General features: G+C 43.5%; 1 protein-coding gene across 1 annotated transcript; it reads right to left on the reverse strand.

Moving 5' to 3' along the window:
* Positions 1–234: 234 nt before the first annotated feature.
* gas2l3 (growth arrest-specific 2 like 3) lies at positions 235–24,243 on the reverse strand. The gene is made up of 9 exons (XM_054624491.1): positions 24,145–24,243; positions 11,747–11,802; positions 6,211–6,406; positions 4,559–4,677; positions 4,209–4,350; positions 2,639–2,702; positions 2,410–2,551; positions 1,347–1,451; positions 235–778 (listed from the first exon to the last, which is right to left on the reverse strand). The coding sequence occupies exons 2-9, from the start codon at positions 11,768–11,770 to the stop codon at positions 326–328; spliced, it is 1,245 nt and encodes a 414-aa protein (XP_054480466.1). The 5' UTR covers positions 11,771–11,802; positions 24,145–24,243; the 3' UTR covers positions 235–325.
* Positions 24,244–24,991: the final 748 nt, after the last annotated feature.

Genomic DNA, 24,991 nt, shown 5'->3' on the forward strand with positions numbered 1-24,991 from the left:
TCTTTAGGGGCGGGGGCCCGTGCTGGTGCGGTGACGGGGCGAGGCATGGAGGCAGCGATGGGAGAGGTGCAGGGGCTTGAGGGTTTGGGGAATTTGGAAGACGGCTCGGGGCAGACGGGGCTCCTGGGATGAGAGGCGGGGCCGCGCGGTGACGGTCTGAGCTTTAGTTTGGAGGCGGGCCTCGGATCTGAAGGGGCAAGTGATGGAGCTGAGGATGGAGTCAGAGCCCTGCGATGGACCTGCCCACCCTGACACCCTGGGCTGGGAGGCTGTTTGGAGCTTCCCACAGGCGTGGAGGGCAGAGAGGAGGAAGCTTTGGTGGTTGTCATGGGCAGGGGAAGCTGGTTGGGCTTCCTGGGGAGGAAGGTGTCCCCTGCAGGTTCTTCTTGGGCGCTGACGCAGTGCCTTTTCTGGGCAACGTGGGCGTGCAGACCGGGGAAGCGGCATACGAACGACACGTCTGACCCGTGGCGGTCACAGTCGCCGTCTTACAGGCCGAGCCGAAGGAGGAAGAGGATGACGAGGTGGAGGAGGAAGAGGATGACGAGGAAGAGATGAGGTCGTTGACAGCGGCGAGGGGGTCCATGTCTGGAGGACGGGGCGGAGCTGCATTGCCATGGTGACCTCCCAGGCCGGGGGGGCCTTTCTGAAAGGCCAGGATCTTCTGCTCCAGAGTGGTGAACTGCAGCACTCGCAGAGGGTCGTACTTCATCAGGAAGCCTCGCAGTGTGTCCCAGCCGCCGCCGACGCGCACCATCACATGTTTCCCATGAAGCATCTGTGTGGGGAAATAAAATCAGCAGGTAAAAATATTTCCCCTTAAGAAAGACACGTTTGGTTTGGGGGTCAAACGGTCAAAAATCAACATGGACGCAATCCTTCCGAAAATAGCTGCTGATCTATAAATGAGAGTCTGTCCTGAGGCTTGGCACCGCGGACAGCAGAGTAATTATGATGTCATCGTCTAACGATCGGCTACTACCGAGTAACGAGCTTTCATGTGTCCAATCACAGCCTGCAGTGATGTGGTGAAGACTCCTACATCTCTGCCAGGATATCCTACGAGGCATCGTAATACGATGTAAACACAGTATTTATAAGTACTATACACTTTACAGCTATTGTTTTATACAGTACCATCAGTGATAGTGTGCTTCTGCTTTTTGCATTACACAAATTGACCATTGCAACTTTTAGCTGCATCTTTATCTCCCTTTTCTGTATTATCTGGCTGGATCAGGATTCTAAAAGCTACTACTATAATACATTTTCAAAAGCTCAACAAGTAACCAACTGAGTAAATTATCTGGATTACTGAGGTGAAGTGAGCCGAGGAGAGCACTCACCCGAATAAAGAGGGTCTTGTCTCCCAGTCTGTAGCGTCCCTCAGACAGGTACTCAATGGAGACTCTGTTGGCACAGTTGCAGGGTGGGTCGTCCAGGCCGTGCTCCTACAAGAGACAAAAGAGGCTCATAAGGCGGCCATGTTGGGAGAAACACTGGAATCTCTTTGTTAACGTACGATATGATTATTTTAAAACCCAACGGTAGGAAGCTAATTGGGTGTCACCTAAGATGACTGGAAACCAAAGCAAACCTTTAGGAGGCTCCAGTTTTTGCTGCTGCATAAGTTAGCAATAATTAAATTACACCCACCGAAAGCGAGCAGTGACATATCGAATTAAAAAAAAGGTTTCAAATGCATCTCCCAAGAGGAGACCCCAGTGACGAGGGCATGAAGACAAACTGGACCAAAACAACTGGCAACATTCGCTACAAGCTGCAGCTCACAAACGGCTTATTTTCTATGTGTAAAAATAAAAATGGATCTGGGAACAAATATACAAGTTAAATGCTTTTATCCAAACTGCCTTCCACTTGAATGAGTGTCGCTATTTTTAGCCCAGCTGTCTCCTCTGGGAATAACCCCCCCCCACAAAACACTGACAATATTTGAGCCTTGTTTAGGGGAATAAACCCCTTCAACACTGATGGTGTCAGGATCACAACTTCCATCAGATACGATTTAGAAAGTGTTTATTGAGGAGGAACCGCACAGTGAGAGAGTGCTACATGAACATCTCATCCCTGTGTGTACTCGAGGCTGTTTTCAGTGAGTCACGGTGGCTGGCCGGTCGGAAGCGTCACGTGGTCAGCTGCGATGTGTCATACCCCGTGGGGCTCCAATGAGGCGGCCTCAAATGGGTCGCACATGGACCGACGATGTGATGCTAACGAGATCAGCTGTGGGCCCCTTCAATGCTCTATGATGCTCATTTGTGCGCGGCCAGCTGTGAACCCTGTTAGGTGAAAGCTTTTGGTGGCAGCGATAGCGACTGCCAGTTGGAAAAATGTCATGTTCAAGTTCAGAAAACAGCGTTTAGCTTCTGTTCGTGGGTCAGAACTCACCCCGGGCTGGTAGAGGCCGCCGTGCTGGCAGCACACGCTGAAGGTTTTGACGGCCGGAGGCGGCTCCTCCGTCAACAGCAGAGTTTCCTCCAGCTCGATCTCCTTCTCCAGCTTCACCAGCACAGGGGGCTCCACGCCGTACCTGAGAGACACACGGCAGAGTTTACAGCGTCTACCTTTGAATCTTCTTCTTCTTCCTCCTCCTCCTCCTCTGCGTTCAAATACTCACTTGGAGACGATGCGGCCGATCTCCAGGAGGCAGAGGCAGACTTGCCGAGGCTCCTTGTGCAGCACTGAGGCAGAAAACACAACAGTTTACGGTCAGATGATGCGAAGAAGCAGCTGCCATCTCAGCTTTCTTTAGTAGAACACAGCGCAATGGCAAATTAGGGGGATGAGGTGCGATAAAAAAAATTCACGTGCTACATTTCGCAAAACGTGACACTGTGAGCGCATAAGATAAAGTTAGTGATTCCCTGAGGGGTTGTCGGGTGATTCATGCAGAAGAGGACAGAGCTCTGGGGGCAAAACTCTAAAAAGTCGCACAAGGACGGTCATTGAACAAAAGTTTATAGTATAATCACAGCAGACGTATGGCCTTTCTTAAATCACCCCGATCCGTTTTTTTTTTTTGGAGAGCCATTACATGTAATGAAGTGATCCCCCCCATACTGAGTACTCAGGGCGATTGCTCTCCACAACAGATCCTATTAAACCATTAAGAAGTGAGGCTTAAAGGAAAGAGCTCTGCAAAGGAGCTTACAGCCGCAGTCTAGTCTGTTACAACATCTTCCACAACAGTGTGGAGTTAATTATATTCATGTTAGCTGGTGTTCTCATTGAACAGATCACGTCTACATCCTAGTAAATGTTTAAAAGAACTCTAAGGAGTTGTTTGCTCTTGCATATGATTGCACAAGGTGGCTTATTTTTTTTACTTTCCTTCCACTTCCTTTTGGCCTGATTTTACAACTGTCTTGGACTCACCAGGCTCACTAAAAAAAAAATAAAAGCTTGAGAGGAAAACTTTTTTTTTCTAAAAAGGTAGACAGTGGCCAAGCACATGCAGGGAAACTCATCATGATACCATTACCAAAGTTTTAAAGCATGACTTGGCTGGTGTAAGAAAGGTCAATGAAAGTTATTTGGGCATTTTGTTGCACTTCGATCCTCTGGAATAAAAGATTATGGCTACATTCTTCTGTTGAAAGTGTCTGCTTGGTTCCACTTGCTTGGATACACAAAACTTGAACTTTGGTTCCTTCGACTTTGCATTACTTTTATTTATTTATTTTATCTGGTTATTCAAGCAGTTAGGGTTGTGACAATGTTTGCCAGAGCACCAGAAGTAGCACTTTAATAAGTGACTGTGGGTTCTACATAATCAGGAACGGGTTGCCAGGTCGTATCAAACAAACAATGTCCTTGTTTCTTAAAGTTCAAAAGGTCACATTTACTCAGACACAACTTCATTTTAGTTGGCTGGATGTTAACAAAGTTAAGGCTGTACAAGAATGAAAGAATGGGGGAGAGCAACAGAGGAGTTTAAGTAGAAAAAGTTATTTTGAAAAGAAAGAGCGACGGCAGGCTTATTTGAAATGAATATCGTTTTGGTTTTTTTGAAATTCTATCTAGAGTATTAAGGCAAATTTGACATTATGGATTCCACATCTGCTTCATTTTATCTTTCATGACAAAGAGGGGAGCATTGTTCTCGTAGAGTGATACAGAAATACACATTGAAAAGAGAATGGTTGAAATAAGTGGATAGTTTAGGCGACATCTGCTGCAGCTCTTACCGAGGCCCTCCGACTCAAACAGGTATGTCTCCTCCACGCCGACGTAGCGGCACCAGGCCAGGAAGTTGGCTGTGTTGTCTCGAGCGAAGAAGGAACCTGGAGAGGCGTCCCGCTTGCATGCGATCTTCCTCGTGGGGAACAGCTGTGAGGGAGATCACCAAGAGACATTTTGATTTACAGAAGCAGGAATCTCACGTGTGCTGCTAACCGGACTTCAAATTAATTGAGTCAGAGATTTTTCTGTTCTGTGACCCGCTGCGCTCTTCCCATAACATCCCACGTGTGTGAGCCTTAAATCTGCCCTTCTGACGACAGGTTGCAGCTATTTTCCTGGCTGCAGTCTGACTCACCTTGCAGAGAGCGGAGGGGCAACTCTGGGCGATCTTCGTCTGCAGCACGCCGATAAGCTGGCACAGCTTCACGCCGTTGTTCAGCTCCTCCATGAAAAACTCTGCTCTCACCTCCTCGCCTGGAAAAGTAAAGAGATGCAGAGTTAAAAATTTACAGCACAATGCAAATAATCCAACTTTTTCATCTGCAAGTGAACATTATAAAAGATGAGATTTGTCTTGTTTTGAGAGTCCAAAATAAATCTCCAGTACAATATAATTAAAGCCCAGATTAAACACAAAATGACTTTTCCCCTCTACTGTGTCTTTTGTTGTAGGACGTTATAAAGACAACACACTGTCAGTTGCACAGGACTCCCCTACGCACTCGTTTTATGGCGCTCCCACGACCCCTTGTTGTAAATCACCGCCCTAGGGAACTCAACAAAGGCCATGTGAACTGAATTCACATTGGGAACAAAATCCAGAAATAAACACTAAGCAACAAAAGATTGCTCAACAAAAGTGTATTTCTCCACACTACAGCGGTCGAGCCTCCAGGCCTGAAACTCTATCCGCTGCAAGCCACCTGTTTCTGAAGCGATCAGATCGGCTTTAAAAAGTCAATCAGGTCATCGAGGTCACGGTACCAATAGCTCATGATGAGTGTTCGGTACCTGCCCACATTCCTCATGAGAAAAAACTCAACGGTCTGATTCTTTAAAAAATAAAATAAGTTTCACCAGTCAACAATGGAGTCAGTTTCAGTTCCTCACTGCTCCATTGTATCATAAAGGGACAATAGATGTCAGTATAATTGTAGAGTCGGATGAAATTAGGGATTTTGTTCCACTCCCCGTTTCTGTTGTTTGCTGAGGCGCTGGTGGAAATGGCAACATCCAAATCCAATTACATGGGAGTCGATTGTGCTTCGGTAGTTTTCCTAGCCAGGAGGGGGAAACTGTAAGCATCCAACCGCCCAGAGTTGATTCACATATCAGGGCTTAACAGTATGGGCTGCCAGGTTGTCATGGGCAATCATTTTGAGAAGCCAATTCTAGGCTTTTCGTTATGATCAGTAGCAACCACTTTTTAAAAATGAAAAAAATAGGGAAACTGTAAGATGTGCACACCAAAATAAAAAATAATCATTTAAAATGTGTTGCACTAGTGATATTAAAGTACTGAAATCAGACATTGCTTCACGTGTGTTGGTGCGTTTACTTATGCTATTCTGTTTGAATAACCCGTAAACATCACAAACAAATGCAAAAATTGATTAATCTAGATGGAAAATTATACTGCAAAGCATGAACAACGTTACATGACAGGTAAACATTTCACATTTTAACACACGACACATTTCAATTATTAAAGCCGACGTATATAAGTGCATTGTATCTTAATTACTTAAAATAAATCAGGACTGAAAATGCCAACCATATTTTCAGTTTCTGCAAACAAAATCTGATGCCTGGTTGTCAGCCTGGCAACCCTTTACAAAAGGTAGGACACATCTACTCTGTGGTAATTATCCATGTACTAAAACACCAATCAGAGAGAGAAAAAAAAAATCCACATCTGTTTTCCCTGAAACATGTCAAAACAACATACCAGACAGAGAAGCACTGAGACACCACCGCTAAAAGCTGTAGTCGACACGCAGCTCTTACCCAGCATGCCGCTGAGCCAGATGGCCAGATCCTCCTGCATGGGCACCAGGGTGGCTTCGTGTCGCACTGCCAACCACTGGTCATACTGGAAGACGTCTGCGAGGCCGGGGCCGTGCCGCTGTGCCAACGGGCTACGAGGGCTCCTGGGGCTCCTGGGGCTGCGCAACGGGGCATCGAACTTCTCGCCGAACCACACCTGAAGACGAGAGGAAGAAGGATTACTAACCCTTTATAGACACAATCAAAAACCAATGTGCTCTGTCTGCATCGTCTCCTTGTATGTCTTGAAGGATTAGAAACACAAACAGAAGAACGTCTCACTAGTCTGATCTGAGTGCTACTATGGCAGTTAGTCGTGGTTTTAAGACATACTTTTAAAGAAATGCAGAACAGATTCTCTCTCTTCATGGGGAGATGAGTCAGGGCATGTCCCCGACACACGTAACGCCTTATTATGGATGGCTTTTTAACCCTGGATATAGGTTAGCCGTTTCTCCACATTATCATACTCTAGTTACCATTCAGCATTGCTCTGTGAGAATATCAGAGGACTTTTAGTGACCCATCCGTGCAGAGAGGATGCGTCATGGAGGCAGTCAAACCGTATTTCACTTCTACGCTCTAGTGGAGTTTGCAGCACGCTCCGACACCGCACGCTCTGAGTAAACAACCACAACCTCAGCCAAATCTCCAACCACCTAACCACACTATTATTAGTTTTTTTTTTTAACCTCTTTCTTCGTCCACTGATAGATAACCTATTTATTTTTATTTCACTGCAAATCCAAAAGGAAGAACAGAGACGACTGAATGCCGTTGCACTTGACTGCTTAAATGGGTGTCTGTCACTGGTTCGCAGTCCAGAGCTCGGGGCCTGAAGTGGGCCGCTGATCACGGATGTCCCATCATATCCATCTCTACTGTCACAGCCCTCCATTCCCTTCTCCCTCATACTTCTGCTCTGTCTTTTACAGCAACAAGACTTCACTAAGTCTTCATTATGAAGGAGGAGAGGCAAAATAATCCTGTTTAACATGCACCATGCAGTTTAGTGAAATTATTATTAAATTAGACATATTTTTAGGGTAAATATGGAGACAAAAGTTGGACAAAATATGCACAAACTAAATTTTTAACCCAAATTGTTGTCAAAGATTTAAATACTTAAAGAGATATAGAATGACAAAGCGTCTGTTCTTCAGAAACAGCAGGTTGTGTATAACATTTACAAAATGTTCACGTTGTTTTGCTTCAACTTTTTAATTGTTCGAAGGCAACAGGAGGGGCAACCTAGAAACCAGCGGCAGATGTGCACTATGACGACTTGTCCAGACATTACATAACTCCCCCCCCCCCCTGTCCAGTCTGTTGACATCTGTTTGAGATACAGCCTGTAATCTTGGTGTCCATCACATGTCTTCGAGCAATACCGAGACACTGCGTCCGCTGCAGTGAATGGGTTATTGTGATTAAAATTGAGTTCATCGTGTTTTGTTCGGCCTACAAAACAGGAAACCTTCTGGCCGGTGCAACAGAGAGGCTATTATACAGTGATGTGCTGCTGATGCCCCGACAGCACTGCTTAGGATACTTTTGTGTGTGTGTGTGTGTGTGTGTGTGTGTGTGTGTGTGTGTGTGTGTGTGTGTGTGTGTGTGTGTGTGTGTGTGTGTTATAGCTTTAATGAAGCTTTGGACCAAGCGGGTACTAAATGTTTATGGGACAAAATCTCTTTCTGTAAGGGGGAATTGGGGATTAAATCTCACAATGCACAGTAGAAAAGATTAAGACTAATTAGCAGAGTGACAATAAGTCTGGATTCATTATGACTGGTTAAGATTTGGCCACAACGCTCAACCTTGAACCTAAACTTTGTCAGCCTAATGAGGGGATTTTTTTTTCTTCTAAAAGAAAAGGAAAACTAAAATCTTTTATGTAGAATAACTGCAAACTTTGAAAAGATTTCACACTTCAAGGGCCAATAATTAAGTATTAGACCCCTGTAAAATTAGGGGAATATTAAGCGACAGATTAAAAAAAAAAACTAATCAAAGCAGCAGAAGTTGAGTAACGTTGACTTTTAGTCCCTGGTATGGGTCAATCCTACAATTCCCATGATGTAACTACACAGCATCTTTCTTTGATCCACCTGCATCCTTAATGACAACTCCTTCCAAACCCCATACTCCAGTTCATAATGATTTATATAAATTCCATAGGCCTGAGCCAACATATGCCTGGGGACGTTTTTTTCCACATCAAGTAGTGCTTCTTGTGACAAGTAAACTGAACTTCATGTCTCTTTAACATCCAACGTTGACCCATTTAGATAAAGTCTATGAGTCATTGGATTGTCGTTTGAAACATTTATATCCCTTAAGGCCCTCTAGTTAGCTCAGTGTTAGAATTAGCGACGTCATTGCTCTTAGAATAAACTTTTTTTTTTTTTTAATGTTTTAGCTCCACACTTGACAACATCAGGGTGACCTTTGAACCCCAAAGGGTTGTTCAGAGGGAGGACTGAGGAGCACGCACATAAAAGCGGGAGACAGTGGCAAAAAACCTGATGTACCAAACTGCAAAAAGGTTACCTCACTTCAACAACACACACACACACACACACACACACACACAACACTTCACAGCACTGTGGGTTCATAACAACATATGTGCCTTTCTCCACATCCAGCTAATTAGAAAAGCATCGTAGCGTTTAGAAGTTACGTAAAAGACAACTGGACAGTGAGGTTATGCACGCCGTCACCTGACTGCGTACAGGTTCACAGAGAGCATAAGGCTTTTACAGCAGAAGAGTGTTGTGAACTACAATCTGCATTGCACAGTGTATAGAGAAGGTAAATCTGTTTTTCTTTCATCACTTCTGGAATGTGGATTGATAATCCTGCTATGAAATGCAGCGTTCCGAGAGGCCTGTATGTTACTATTTACGTGTGAGGGGTTTATCTGACGCTCTTAACCTGAGCCACTTATACCAAGGACGTCTGAGCTCTCTGAAACAATAGTCAATGGCAGGAAGGTCAAAGAGAAGAGTAGGAAGTAGTAAAATCTCACGTAAATCAAAAAAAGAAAAGAAGTACATACATAAACACACACAAGGTTTTCATGATCTTTTCTCATGATTATGATCTTCTCTTGCTATCCAAAGATTCTTTCTCATTACATATGCTGCTCTCATGACTGCATCATCTGTTCCTTACTAAAACCTTTTCTCCATTGTGCGTCAATGATTCATGTATATGAAGCCTGAAGCAAGAAAGAGAAAGTAAAAACCTCACTGTTCTTTTGCTCACTGTAGCTTTGTCTGATGTTCAGCGACAACTTGAACTAGAAGTTACATTTGATCAAATTAAATAATCCCTTCTCCCTATATATGTAATGGGACATTTGCATTTTTTTTTTACTTCCCAAACTTCCCATGGCCTGGTTGTTGACCTTTGACTTCGCAAGGATCACGACTAAACCCAGAGGTGTTTGGTTTGGCCAGGCTGAACTAACAGGGTCATGCTGCTCTTTGCTAATACTCAGAGAGCTCCTTGGGCATTTTGTTTGGTCATTTAGATTGTGTGTGTGTTTGAGAGAGTTTCTACAGCTACCTGACAACGCTGTTTCTAGGAGACAACTAGCCCTGCCCATTGACCGGCTTTTTTTCTATTGTTGAACTTGAATTGAAGGATTACATGTTGAGAAATTCCAAAACCCATCAAGTTAACTTGTGTTATTAGCCCCTCAGCAACTATTTGTAGCCATCAAAACAGATTTTTTAAAGTTTGCTCAGACATCCGAGGCATGAATCCAAAACCTGCAGACATTATGGTTTGTAAAGGGTCCTAATCTTGCATTAATAGATGTGTGCGTATGCCACTTATACTTCCATGAGTGCGTGCATTTTCAGCACGGCTGAACAGAGCAGTCAGGAGTGTGACCAGTTATCAAATGTGACTGTGCTCTACATGGGCAGTGAAGCTCTGAGCTGAGCTTTGAGAGTAGCTGCAGTGTCCCGGTCTCTGCAGCATCACCACAGCCTGAAATGGATCAATACCCTCACAGGGTGCCTTTGATTACACCCAATACCATCCACTTTGTTATCTACAAAACACGCATGCATAAACGAAACATGTTCGCGCCGTGACAGAGAAACGAGAGACTATTTTATTTCACTTTATAGAGGATGCCAATTATAAACCACCTACTGTTGTTCTCTCTGATATTTGGTATTGAAATGGAAATGCAATGCACTGTAAAAGAAGTTAAAACTAAAAGAAGGAGAAAAAAAACAAAACAATGATTACCGATCACAGTTTATGCTGCCGCAAACCTGTTTAGTAGCATATTACATCCACGTCTGTCCAAAATGTCATCACTTCATCATTTTTATCCTATGAGACATTTATGTGAAATTGATTTATGGCCAAAATCCTGTTTTGTGTGGTCACAGTGACCTCTGACATCCAAATTCTGATTAGCGCATTCTTGAGTCAAGCATCTCGTTCACAAAAATGAACCAGACGGACGGACAACAAGAACAAGGAATGTCTCCGAGGCATAAAAACAACAAACAAACCAGGAATTGTCCTTGAAGGGTTATTCCTTTTTATGTTAAACTATTCTTACCCGCGTTTCATAAAAACTAAAAAGGATTTTAGGGAAATGTAAGGCAGCATACAACGAATCAAACTATCTACCGGCACAGACAAACACGCTAATTAACACCATCTTTTAGTGCATCTGAAGCTCGAGCATCAACAACTTCACAGCCTCGTCAACACGTCGGCATCTGTTTGAGTTGTTTCCTGCCACATGTTGTGTGCACAGCACTGGGATACATATTTTTGCATATCCACGGTCCAAGACGGGCGAGGGGAGCCAGAACTATTCCAAACCAGATGACAGAGAGAGAGAAAAAAAGCCTTTCTCACGAGGTGCTTGCCATGTGACAAATCTGTAACACGATACGTTTGTTGTTTTGGGTTTTTGGGATGGCTGACATTTCATTGCTGGGAGGGAAAGCGAAAAAAATAAATAAAAATTGTGTTGAACAATCCTCCCACTCCCTCTCCAAAAAATGTGTGGAGGAACTCCTCGGGGTCCGAGCGGTGGAACGTCAGACATGCACAACATCAACAAGACGGCGTGCTGACACACAGGTGGGCTCGCCACAGTTGTTGAGTGGGAGACAGATGTCTGCACTTCTTTATTTAACCCGAGTAACTACAGCACAGTCTCCAAACTTTTTCCCCCCGATGTAGCACACAGATTGGTGACTCACTGCCTTGACACCAAGAATGGCACTGATCGACCCAAAGAGGGCGCTATATCAAGGTCAGGTTCAGCCTTACTGCAATGTAGACATTTAAAACTAATCCACTGATGTGTTGAAAGAAAAAAGCAGCCATGTGACATTTTCTTAGTCTGTCATCTCCAACCTGTACCTCTATACACAAGGGACTAAAAGGACTATATGTTCCAACTGGGCCAATCAAAGTGCACCTAATCCAATCTAGATGGTGATGAGCCTACCTGGATGCCAGTCTGGACAGTCATGACTGCGATCAAAGATGATTCACTTCTTCATTCTGTGGAAAGATAAGACAGAGACTTGGGTCAAAAAATGTATCGTATCAAACCGGTATGTTGTACAGCCGTCACGTTGCAGTTCAGAGTGTTAATGAGGAGGTACAAATGGTCGCCTCATCAGGCAGAAACAGTTTTACATTTTAGATGAGAAGACTGATACGACCAGGAGGCAGGAGGCAATTAGCTTAGCTTTTGCTAAAGGCTAAATTCAGGGGGAAAAAGGGAATTTATTACATACTGTAACTATTTCTTGGTGAACAGCCGCCAGGAGCAGTGACTCCCTGCAGGATTGTTGTCACCTTGGAGTGACCAACTGTTGTTCGTAAATAAATAGTTCCACCACCTCCAACTCTACCAACTCCCTCTTAGACCAAAATTTTTTTTCTATTTCTGTTATTGTACGAACATAAACATATTAGACACAGCATGTGAATAAGTACATGTTAGAGGAGCTGGTAGACACATTGAGAGAGTGAAGCTAGCCTCGTCTAGTTCTAGCTCCGTACTTTACACGAGAATTGGATCGAACTTCTCAACTAACTCAAGTTTTCAATATAGATACATTGTCTGAATTTATCTATTGAAAACTTAAGTGTGATGAGAGTTAGAGATCAGCGAGAAATGAATGATATATAAACATATATGTGGTTTATCGTCCATACCGACAATGGAGCCTTATGACTCCTGGGACAAGAGAAGAAATGATAAAACCCTGAGAATGACATTGCAACCTTAACTGGTTACACACATTGAACCTCCATTTTCTTATTCTTCTTATCTTAACGGTCTTTACTTTTTGTCTTTCCTTTATTGACGTCCTGCTTTCAGATAACAATAAAGGAAATTCTATCATTCTAACATAGTCAGCAGCTGAATAAAAAGGACCTGCTTGAGTCAAGAAATGGGGACAAATATTAAGTGCCGTTATTGCAGTGTCACCTGAAGGTCACACGGTCACTGAAATAAAGAAGAAATGGTTCCATATGAAAAACGTCTCGCCACAGCGAAGCCATCGATGAGGGAGGGGGTTAAATAATCTAAGATTTACCTAGTAATATTGGAGAGTTCTACAATAGCATCATCCAATGCATCTTCAATGTAGTGAAATATACAATCCATTAGGGGAAAAACTTGCAAAATTACACGACTCCAACAAAAAGGTCTGGCTCACTCGTGTTTGTACCACAGACAGAATTCTAAATACTTGAAAATAAGGGAATGCAGCAAGTTCTCCTAAATCACTTCTACAAGCCGCTTAAGAACAAATTTGTTGTTCCAAGTGGTTCTTGAATGATGCCCGGGGACTTTTAAGCTCTATATGGAACATACTCCGATTATCACTTTTAGCATGTGCAGCTCTTTGCAATATCTTCAGACATGTGGCTCTTCCACCTACAGTACTTCCGCACATCAGGAAAGAAGACATTCCAGTCTTCAACTATTCGCTGTGTAATGAGTGTGTCATCTAATTAGTAAATAAAAAAATGTGCCAGGCGTCCTGATGTATTGGCTGGAAAAGTTTAATACCATGTAGCTACCATGACCAGAGTAGTGTGATAAAGCAGTAACCGAGGAACATTAGAGAGGACGGTTGAACATCGATAGAAGCCGCAAACGAGCACTCGGGATGCTGTGAACGGCCCTCTGGGTTAAAAAAAAAAAAAAAAAAAAAAAAAAAAGAAAACAGCCGGGATGTTGTTGTTTTGCATGACTTGCAGTGAGTTTAGAGGATCGGACTTTCTCACGAGGAAGTGATGAGGTTAGTCTGAGTGCTCCTCTCTGCCCTTTCCCACACAGGACGTGAAGGATTACCCTGACGCTCCACTGTCCCTGAGGGTTTGTGTTTGACAAAGAGAGGCAATGTGTGGGGGGGGAAGCAATCACAAGCACGTAGATCCTAATAACACTGATAATTTGGTCAACACAGCTGAGGCAATAGTCTCCTACCACCACCACCACCACCCTCCCCCCACCCATGCTCCACAGACACACAGGCATCACCTCAAATAAACCCGACAATGTACTCCAAAATGGGTTCGTGAAACTTCTAGCTGCATGTTGTTATCCACTCATGTCATCATGCACAGAGTGAAGAAATGTACATGAGAAGCAGAAAAACAACTCCTCATCTCATCTAAAAACGCCTTCAGAACCATTAAGATCACACCCTCAGCCTGCATGAGAGTGCTGCGTGCCGTCATCCGACACCAGAGCTGCAGCTCCGGGGAGAGTGAAGCTGCAAGTCAGCGGCCGAGGAAGGGAAGGGAAGGGAAGGGAAGGGATGACGACGCAAGACAACTTACCTCAGGACAAACAAACAAGCGGTACGGTTGTCAAGCAAGGGAGCTGTGCCGAAACAACTGCGATCAGCCTTTTAAGAGTACATCCTTGTAGATGCCGAGTCAAAAAAAACAAAAACCTGTGCTGCGCTCGGTGCTGTCCTGCCAGAGCGTCCCCCTTGCATCTGTGGCTCCGCGAGTGAGCGGCGAAGGAGTGGCAGCGAGAGAATGACAGGGAGGGAGGATTGATGGGAGGAGGAGGTGCAAACGGAGAGCCCTGACTAATGAAGTGGCTACGCTTCGCTAAGCTCTGGCCGGCCCCCTTCTCCCCCCCCCAAACAATCCTGTCACGGCGGGACCCTCTCACAAAGCCTCCATTGTTTTCTTAGCTTGCCACCCTCCCTACCACACACACACACCCCCCCCACACACACACACACACCTTCTCAGCCACCAAACCAGGAACTCCCCAACTAGGATGGGATGAAATGGAATGAGATCTGATGGAGGATGCGAGGTTGGTGGAAGGCAGGTGGGGGGGTGGGGGGTTGGGTACCACCACTTCCTTTTAATCCCCCACCTCCCTTTCGTCCAATCCCCCCCAAAACCTCACAAATCAGCACTCTTCAGAAAGTTTGGGTTTGGAAACAGGAAAGCAGTGAGCTTGTCTCTGTTTCTTGATGTCAGATTCATGAGAGAGGACACCTGCGTCCATGTGGAACACCAACAAGTTTTCCTTGGAGAGAGCAAACTCTAAAAGAGACATTTTTTTTTTTTATTACGTCACACTCTCGACTCGGATGCACAGATGTTGGTTTTCCACAGCTGTTCTGATGACTACAGTTCTGTTTGGCTGAGATGCACCACTAACGGGTTCGTTTTGTGAACGTACTGTGTAAGATATTACATCAAGTGTCCTGGGGCACAGAATCATGCACTGTACTGAATGCTCAGAAACATGAAAATAAGTGAATTCGAACTTGTGCTGTTCAAAGATTCAATGGCAGTCTTTAGAATCTGAAATTCCAGAGAATAACTCTTGATTTGTAAAAGAAAAGAGCATAGAAATGTTATATTAGAACAGATTTATGGAAATGGCAAAAATCTGCTTAAACGGTTTCAAAGCTTGAGCTAGTTTTTGGTGGAAAACAAATTCCTGAAGATCTCTCTCCATTTTTTAAATCTAAGATGGTTAGAAAGCAACTTGGTTTTTTTCAGTTCGCAAACTCTACTTGTGTTTACCGGCGTATTACAGCCATTTGTAGCGTACAGCGCCAACTTCTGATCAAATTACGATGTAGCAGTTTATTAGCTCCAAAAAGAATTGAAGAAAATGCCCCCAATCCGCATTTCTTTTATTGCATTTAGTTTTAAGAGTCTCTTTAAATTCACTTGACAACTGAATGGAAACAAGGCTAGTGACTGATCAAGCTTGATTTGTGGCATCTAGAACGAGCCTGAGAGGATTTCAAAAGAGTCAGTGAAGTCTTTTTAAGCAATGTCCTCAAGGCCACAAAGCGGAATAACCAGAAACAGTGACCGACCGGAGACATTTAGGATTTCAAAAGAGGAAAACAATCCAGAATGGCTCTGCTTCTTTCGTGCAAGAAGGCTCACTCTGAACAAAAAGGGCAAATCTTTGGCTCTGGACTCCAGTTGTGTGCATCTGGGGCCCCGGCAGAGCCTGAGAGCGTGACTCCCCACAGGGACCAAAGGCCCCCACACACAGTCAAATGTCAAGCACAGAGGAGGGCCAGAGAATCGGAGCCAAAAAAAGGGGGAGGCGAAGACAAAACATGTTTTATAATGGTGGTGAACTTGGGAGTGGCACGCTGGAAAGGGCAGGGTGCGACACTGTGACACCGGGCACGACCACGACCACGACCACGCACATTCCCAAAACGGTTGCCGGGAGAAATGACTTCCAACAATGCCGGCACTCTTCTGCCTTTAGATCTGAAATGTGCCGTTTCCTCCATCATCTTTTTCAAAAAGAAATTCTCACAGGAGATTTGGCAGTTTTTCAGACTATGTTCTCAGATTTCTATGCAGCGGTTATTTGATCATTTTTGCTGTTTTGGGAATACCCTGTTCACAGAACCACAATTCCCCATTCAGTTTACTCACATTAGCGTTTGTTCTGGTGCACATGTGAGCCATTCCTGTATTTCTAAAGACAAGTTGGGATTAACCGAGTCAATGAGGCACAGAAACCTGGTTCACAAAAGACCCGGGTCAGGTTTGGGTTGACCAACCTGTATTTCTCGTTATGAGCCAAATAAAACTCTTTGTTGTGGGTTTTATCCCCTCAGGAAAAGTAGGATTTCCACATGGAATCGACTCAACCATCTTTTATGCATCAACTCCAGATGATGTTTCCAGATGTTTGTAAAATAAAAAACATTGCATTGTTACACATGTATGCAATTGAAAAAAACTGCCGATTAGTCGTTTAATATTTAGATTCGCTACTGATCATAACTGCATTTCTACTAATGGCCATTCAATTTAAAAGTTGGTAGCAGACCTGCAGGGCTCCTACACGCATTCACAAACAAACAGAAAATAAAGAATTTAATGACGACTGTGTCAGTTTCTCTTAGTGCACCCACAAAGATAGATTCTTTAAACACATCTTGCACAAATTTGATTTGAAGGGATGTATCAATATAAACAAAGTGGCCTAACTAATTTAGCCAACTTTCCTCATTAAGAAGCCGGTTTTCTCCTTAAAGTGCTCAATACACAATACACTTCCTGCCAGGAAAAGCTGCTGAATACATTAAAGGAACTGCCTTTATCCCAGTACAAATGAGCAATATAATAGACTCGGAGTCTTTTAAAGAAATCCCGTACGAGCTTCCCTATATCCTGACTTAAACATAGATGCTGTGTGTGTTTTGTTGAGGGTGGGGGTGAGACATCTGTCTGCATGCTCCCCACGCTGGTCGCCTCTCTCTCGCTCTGGTCTCAGCTAGTAATCAGTTAAGAGGATCAGCACTATTCCAGACAGTAGAGTTGCATCCACCTCCACTACGCTCCGTCGCCACAACACACACAGCACGTGGCGCACGCATGCAGCCCTGCGGTGCTCCGGCGGTGCATGCGAGCACCCGTGCATAAGTGTAAATAAATAAATAAATAAATAAAAGAAAGAAAAACGCATTATGTAATGAGTTAAAAGTAGAATGTTCAGGCGCTGATGTCATTTTCATTTTCCACTACATGGTACTGTGCATTTGTCAGAAGAATAAATAAATAAAAGAGTAAACATGATGAGCAATAAAACACAACCAAAGTCGCCCATGTTCAGTTTTTAAAGAACCTCCAGTAGTCTTTGTGTTATTTGAGTCCCTCAGGGAAACTAATGTTTAATTTCATCAATTCACAATTACAGCATGGGTTACAAATGATGTTTGCTCTGCACAGCTCCCTCCAGCTTTACCTAATCAGTTAGAATGCTGAAATGGAAAAACATTTCTATATGCAAGTTTCTCATGATGTCTTTTTAATCTAATTTTAGCTGAATAATTTTCAGCCCCCTTCAATAACTCAAAAAAACAACTTTAAAAAACAGAAAATTGGCCCCTACTGTTCACCACTCTGCACGTGATGGAGTCTTAAGGGGTCAGCGGGCTTCATCCAAAGTGCTTGATGACAATCTGAAAGCGCCTGAACCCCCCCGATACCTTTCAGAGTCAGGCAATTTCCGTAACTTTCTGACACAGGCAGTTCTTCAAGCATCACCGCTTGGCCAGATGTGTAAGGCTAAACATTTATCAGGATTTGACCTTCTCTCTCAAGTGGTCTTCTTATTTTCTTCACACGATTACTTCCATCACTTTTTGTGTGCACAACCAAGTGCAACGCTATGAGTGCCTTAAAGAAGAGACTATTAAACCCCCTGTGTGTCATGTTAGCTATTTGTTTCCAGCATACCGTGCAGCCTGTAGACACAGTTTTTGTTGCATCAGATATTTTACACCTAAAGGCTTCTCACTTAGGATTCTCCTGGACACAATCTTTTTTTGAGTGTTTTTCAATGTGAAGAAGATGCCCTATTTTTAGGCATTTCCTTTGATAATTTGAGCAGACAGAAACGGATGAGTAATACCTTTGTGTGTGTGTGTGTGTGTGTGTGTGTGTGTGTGTGTGTGTGTGTGTGTGTGTGTGTGTGTGTGTGTGTGTACCCGTGGTGTGAAGTGGCTGCGGGCCAGTGAACCTCCTGCGCCCTTCCTACTTTCCTGCAGTCCAAAAAGGGTTCTGCTGGGCCAAACTTCCCCCAAGAGAATACCAACTCCTCCTCTATTAAACTCCTTCCTGCTGAGCCCTTTGTGTCTGGACTTAATTACCCTGTCGGTGGATCGTTTCATTTGGAGCCCGGCTTCCCCCTTTTCATTACAGATGGGGCCTGGCCGCGAGAGGGAAATTCATTCAGTGGAGGACAATGAAAAGTAAATATGCATCAAGGGCATGTTGTCAAACCGAGCACAACATCTTCAATAAAACCTTAGTTTCTAAAGCGACCCCCTCAAGCCTGTACAAGCTTGCTCATCACTGTTTCCCATAGAGAAGACTACTACACCCCCCCCAAGCAGGATTAAAACATTTCTTGGCCTCCTTCCTCTCGTCCTTGTTGGAGCGGTCTTTTCCTTAGAGGTGAGACACGGTGAGTAAAATCCATCTTAAAGGCTTGAATGAGTGGGAGCCACCTGCCAATCCCATTTTGATTTGTGTGATGCTAATCCACAGCTCAGTACACGCCATCGGGTCATCACCAGGATTTCAAAGCCCCCCCTCACTGCTGACTCGGGTTTAGACTCCCTGCCCTGCTTTCCATTACCTTGGCCGGTAAAGGGACCCGACGGATCAGCACAAAAGGGACCATCAGCTTGCACGTGAGCCGCCACACAAGATTGTCCGTTGGGTCAAACGGAAGATACAATCAGACATGTTTGTATCCAAAACATGTCTGTCCACGGACTAGCCCTTTTTTAAACTTGTGTTGCTTTTCAAAAAAGGACATCTTTATTCAACCTCATCTGGACTGTCCATCCTGTATGAAGCCTTGGACAATATGTCTCACTCTGTTGGCCGCCACAGCCGCCTTTGTTTACAAAGCCAGTGCTTGTTCATAGTCCCTCAGTAGAAGAGGCAAGAAGCTAACTGAACACAACAGCTAAGATGAGATGAATTGACAAAGAGATTCCTAACAATATTTCAAACCTTGAAACAGCAAATAACTTGAGAAGAGAATATCCAAACAGTTACTCCAATGTATAACAGTAGCTTCCCAAGGGCACGCCAAATATGCTCTATGTTTTAAGTAGTGCCGTTTATGAAAACATGAATGAATGAATGGGGGCTGTGTGATGCAGTCAGGTGACGCATCATATGCACTGGTTTGCTTGAAACATGCAGAGGCCGGCCTTAGCTTTAGAGTGTCTATGTCACTGCGTTCAAGTAATCCACATTAGCAGACGCTGTCTTCCTAACTTTGACTGAAAACATTACTACATGGACCAACGGCCAAACCACAACTTGTCTGTTTGTAACCACCATGGCAACACTCTCTGCCAACTGCACAGCCTGAACTTACATTTTTAAACTTTCCATTGCCTGAGCCATTAGCCTCATTCCCCCCCCCCCCCCCAATGATGTCAGCAATCAGTCGGTTGAGTCAATCAGCAGTGACCAACACAGGCAGCAGAGCATCCTTTCAGCTGCAGCAGAACTGGCAAGATGCCCATGCTGAGCCGTTTCTGCTGAACACACACACACACACACACCACACACACAAAAAATAACTGCAATTACATCATTGCTCCAGTGGCAGGGCGGGCATCAGGCAGGGCAGCAGTTTGAATTACCTGAGCTTACTCCCACACCAATCTGACCGTTGCTCTTTCCTCTGCTGTTATTTTCAAAAGTCTTGCAACTGACGGTCATCCCATAATGAACAGTGCATCACATCATGTGTTCATTTATAATTGCTCCGGGACGTGAAACTGTTGACAGATTGGCACACCAGGAGGGAACAGGCGGTTCGCAGGGACATTTTGATTTCAAAACTCAGGCATGTCTAGCCGCCACAAACCGCCAGGTCAGCATAACGGACGTCTACTACTTTAAACCTACCAGTGTAAATACAGTTTTTTGGGCACCTCCTTTATTGTCAACATCAGTTAATCATGTGAGCCCTTCCTTTATTGATAACCCCTCACATGGGTTAGATACGGTCAAACCAAATGATGTTATTCTCTGTGAGTTCTGCCAATCATTGAGGATCTGTTAACCACAAACTGAGATCGACAACAAACAATCCATGTTGCCATGTAACAAGCTTCATCAGGGTCAGTTTAGATAAGCCTCTGTAGCCTAAACAGCCCCGTCGCCCCTTCTCAACTCTTCACAGAAGGTCAGGCCAAGGAGACGTGAAAGGTCGAGGGGGTCGTCAGGCTCAGCCTAATGAGCCACGTTTGTTTGTCAGATAACCATCCTAGTTAGTGTGGGGGGGGAGGATTTAAAAAAAAGAAACTGGGTTACCTTTCACCTTAATAAGCCTCCCCAGTGCTAAGACATGGTGGGACAAACATGTGCACCCTTTGAACTTCAGCGAGCGGAAACACAATCACACAAGAAGTCGACCGATAGAGGCTTTTTAAAGGACGATATAATAATCATGAGATGTTAGGGTTGAGTTATACTTTTGAGAGAGAAGTTTTGTGGACGGAGATAAACGGGTCAGATAGGTCTGGTCAGCTTGCTGTGAAATCAGAGGTTACCGGGACCACAAAGTTTAGCACAAATTTTCTAACCCTATCGTCAGAATTATGCGTTGAGGGTTTTGTTTCATGACGAGGAGAATAACTTTTTGCTTTTTTCATGCGTTTTCATCTGCCACTATCGGAGCCCAATTCTACTGATAACGGTAGTTTGAAAAACGTCCTATCAGCGCCGATTAATCAGCAAAAACGATTAAGCAGTTGGCCTCTAAATCACAACCCCATCTAAAGGGTGGTTAAAGGATGTCTTTGGAAGTGACACTTTAAATGGAAAAATCTAATAAAACATGACAGACCTAAAACTGACAGGATATGACAATGAAAACTGTGTGATTTATGATTTTAATGTCAGGAAAACCAACTTCAAATCAACCAAATAGACATTTTTCACCAGCTTACAGATAAGGATTTTTGTTTTAAAATGTAAGAACAATACTGTTCCCACATTAGGACTCGTAGCATTAAAAGAATACACAGATTAATAAATTATCCTACATACAAATGTTTCTTATCTAAACCTTCATCTATCAATAATAAAGGGTTAGTCAGCCGTACTGTGCTACCATTGACAGTAAACACGCTTCATGCATGCACCTACAGAACACACGCACACACCAACTGGACAGTTCCTGTAAGCTGTACCCTAAATAAATGAGGGGTAATCCAAGCTTTCATTATCATCTCCATTGTATCCACACACACAGCATCGCAGCCCATATGTGTCCATGCACATGTTTAACTCATTAAGCATCCTTTGTCTCATCTGGTGTGTGTGTGCATGTGCGTGTGCGTGTGCGTGTGTCGGTCTTAACTTCCTTCGGGAGCCCTGGCAGGCCGAAACCGCGGAGGCCTGATGCCAAAGATCAAGCAGATGGTGGCTATGAAGATAAGTTGAAACTGGGGCTGCTACTCATTCATTGAGAGCTAAACAGTGACAGCTTGGTCTGAAACAGAGGGCCCTACTGTATTTACAGTGATCTGGTGACTCGTTCAGTCTGAAGGGCAAAAACGTAACGATGATGCCTTCGGTTTTACACAGTGAATCCCGCTTAAACAAAAGTTACAATTACAAAGTAGCTCCTTTATCGGATACTTTTATTGAACACTTCCTGCTCAGGATCAAACAAAATGGAGCCAATCTGATTTAAGTTTAAATGAATGAATGCAGCTGCAAGATCTACAAAGACCTGTATAATTGTAGTTCTTTTATCATCTGGACCAACAAAATATTGACTTAAAGCCACACTAGGTTACTTTATATACTGTACATTGGATCTCTAAATTTCAGCCTGAAAGGTTTGACCATCAACTTCCATTAGTTCATTTTCTGGCCAATTAGGGGCAGCTTTCACATTGTCACTGTTTCATTTGTTGAATATAAAAACATCAATTGATGCAGCTTTATATATTGATAGCTCAGAGATAAATTCACCAGAGGAAACTAAGCCGACAAGAAAAGATAAGAAAAAACTAATGCGGTGAGTCCAAGTGTCTCTGGACTGTGTTCAATAAGAAAAACAGATTACAGACGTCTAGCTTAGTGCAGCTTTAAGTAACTTAACATTTTAACGCAGACAGCACATTCAATTGATCCGTCACTTGACGCGAGTCGGTGTCTCAACAGCTGAGCAGGTGATGCCAGCAGCTTTGACCTACTCATCGGCTCATTGGTGTTGTGATCAATAGTGGAAATGATTGGACTGTGTGCCGATTAGTTACATAAGTGTGGCACAATGTTAATGGCACGTTCTGTGTTATGGTGTAACGCTAACATCCAATGAACAAGTGCATGTCACTGGATGTGGAAATATAAATTCAAAAGCCCTAATTGAAAGCAGTCTGGTTCAAGACGTCTCACAACACCGCATCTTCTACTTACTCAGCGATTCATATACAACGAATGCAGTGAAAGGATCATCAAGATAAAAAAAACGATGTCATGTACAGAATTACAACGAATGCAGTGAAAGGATCATCAAGATTAAAAAAACGATGTCATGTACAGAATTATTGCTGTTGTGAGATCAAAAAAAAACAAAACACATCTCCATGAACTCGACTGCTGAGGTGCCAGTGTGAATGACAATTCCCTGGTAAAAGCCCTCTTTGCAGGAAGCACCTGCAGAGCATTTACTTCATCCTCTTTCCTCAAACAGGAAACCAGGATTGTCACAATGTACAAGACTTCATATTAATGTACCCCTCTTTATTGTCCCAACGCAATACACCCCAGCAGGGTAAAACAGTGTGTGTGTGCTTTGATTCCATAAACATTATCTTGAAAGGGAATGTCTCATCCTAATGAACTCATCACAAACACAACACTCACTTAATCCTATGATCATCATGCTCCACCTCAGGGGAGACTATGAGACCCATCTGGGGCGGCTGTGGCGTAGTGGAGAGCAAGGTAGTTCTCCAATCAGAGGGTCGGTGGTTCGATACCCGGCTTTGGCGGTCGATGTGTCCTTGGGCAAGACACTTAACCCCAAGTTGCTCCTGAAGGCTTGCCATCGGTGTGGACTGGATGTTGCATGAATGTTAGTTAGAGTCTGATGGTGGCACCTTGCATGGTAGCCTGTCATCAGTGTGTGAATGGGTGAATGATATGTAATATACTACTGATTGTAAGTCGCTTTGGATAAAAGCGTCTGCTAAATGACTGTAATGTAATGTAATGTAATCTGCACCTGTAAACCACTGATCCTCTTACCTGGTTATTCCCACCTGCCAATCAAGGACAAATGTGTGCATGTCTGTTGTTTCACGCTCAGACCTGTCAATCAATTAACTGTCATTATGCAACAGCTGAATAAGTAAAAGGGCAGGGTTGTAAGTTAGTTTTAAACACAAGCCTTGTCGTTTAAATGGGATTGTGGATCGAAAGGAAAGGAAAGTGCATCATTTGAGTCATAAACACAACCGCATTTAGACGATTTTAGTCAAAAAAAAGCAAATAAAATACATATTACATACTTTACGTCCATTATATTTCAAATATTGCGTTAGCTCTGAGCTCCTGGCAGCGTGCCAAGGAAAGTTTCTATTTTGTATGGGACTTATTAGTGTACAAACATACCGGGCTTCACTTGTACACACACTAACAGTACTGTCAGCATTTCTTGTCCAGCAGCGTCCATGAGGCTCCCTCATGGGTTTCAGGGAGAAATAGGAGGAATCCTCTTCTTTTTGTTTTTTTCTCCTCACAGGCGAAAACTTTTCGGACAAACTTAACCCGCTTAACTCCACTGAGATGAAGTAAAAGTTTGAGACTTACCAGCAACACTGAAGGGTGTGGAGGTTTCAAGCACAACGTCGGCGCAGTTTGTCTTAATTTAAAGCCGTTTTTTCTTGTGTAAATCTTGAGTTGGTGCTCCAGCTGTCGGGGGTTACTTATGCTCTCCGCTGTGGTTGCTGTGGGCAGCGCTGTTCGAATCAGCCAATCAGAGCGCTCGGTCAGCATGGGGGCGGGGCCACCAGCTCACCTGAGTGTCATTTTACTGAATGATGCAAACCAATGCATGTAAATGAAAGTGCCTTAATAAAGCTATGAAAGCATGCTTAATCTTAGAATAAGAGTGTAGTAGGAATTACAAGTGAGATAGGCTCAGAAATAAACTGCAGTGATTCCTTTTTAGGTTTAATTTCACTTTTTCACATTGTTTTTATGCTGTCTTTTACTTCCCTGCTCGTCCCTCGTCAGCTATAGGAATCCAACCACTTTCTACTATCACTCTATGCTTTTCATTTGTTTGGTTTGTGTGAAGTCAAAATGCACTCCTATACAAAAACAACTTACTTGTTTTCTCAGTTTGATACTATACAACTTTTTACAAGAAACTGCTTATGAGCATGATTTTGATTGACAGTTTGCAGCCTTCTTCTTAGGTCATTTCTAGCCCAAGTAAAATAAACATTAAGTATGTCCTTATTTGGTGTAATGACACTGCTTTATACTATTTTCTGTATTTTGTCACCTTCGTGAAATGTGCAAGTTCAGTTTGTTTCAAAGGAAAAAGTTGCTACATGCCAAAAGAAACAAAATATTGATTAAAAATAAGATGATATTCTTTGCTTTAAAGCCAATGTCAGCAAAGCACAAGGGTAAATTCAGATATCCGCTC

This window comes from Anoplopoma fimbria, chromosome 23 (assembly GCF_027596085.1).
Source record: "Anoplopoma fimbria isolate UVic2021 breed Golden Eagle Sablefish chromosome 23, Afim_UVic_2022, whole genome shotgun sequence".
Lineage (NCBI taxonomy): Eukaryota > Metazoa > Chordata > Actinopteri > Perciformes > Anoplopomatidae > Anoplopoma > Anoplopoma fimbria.

Coding starts and splice junctions, on each gene's coding strand:
- gas2l3 (XM_054624491.1), bottom strand. CDS start 11,770: ATGACTGTCCAGACTGGCATCCAG. Junction 4,678..6,210: donor CTGGCTCAGCGGCATGCTGG/GTAAGAGCTGCG, acceptor TTACTTTTCCAG/GCGAGGAGGTGAGAGCAGAG. Junction 2,703..4,208: donor GTTTGAGTCGGAGGGCCTCG/GTAAGAGCTGCA, acceptor TTTCTGCCTCAG/TGCTGCACAAGGAGCCTCGG.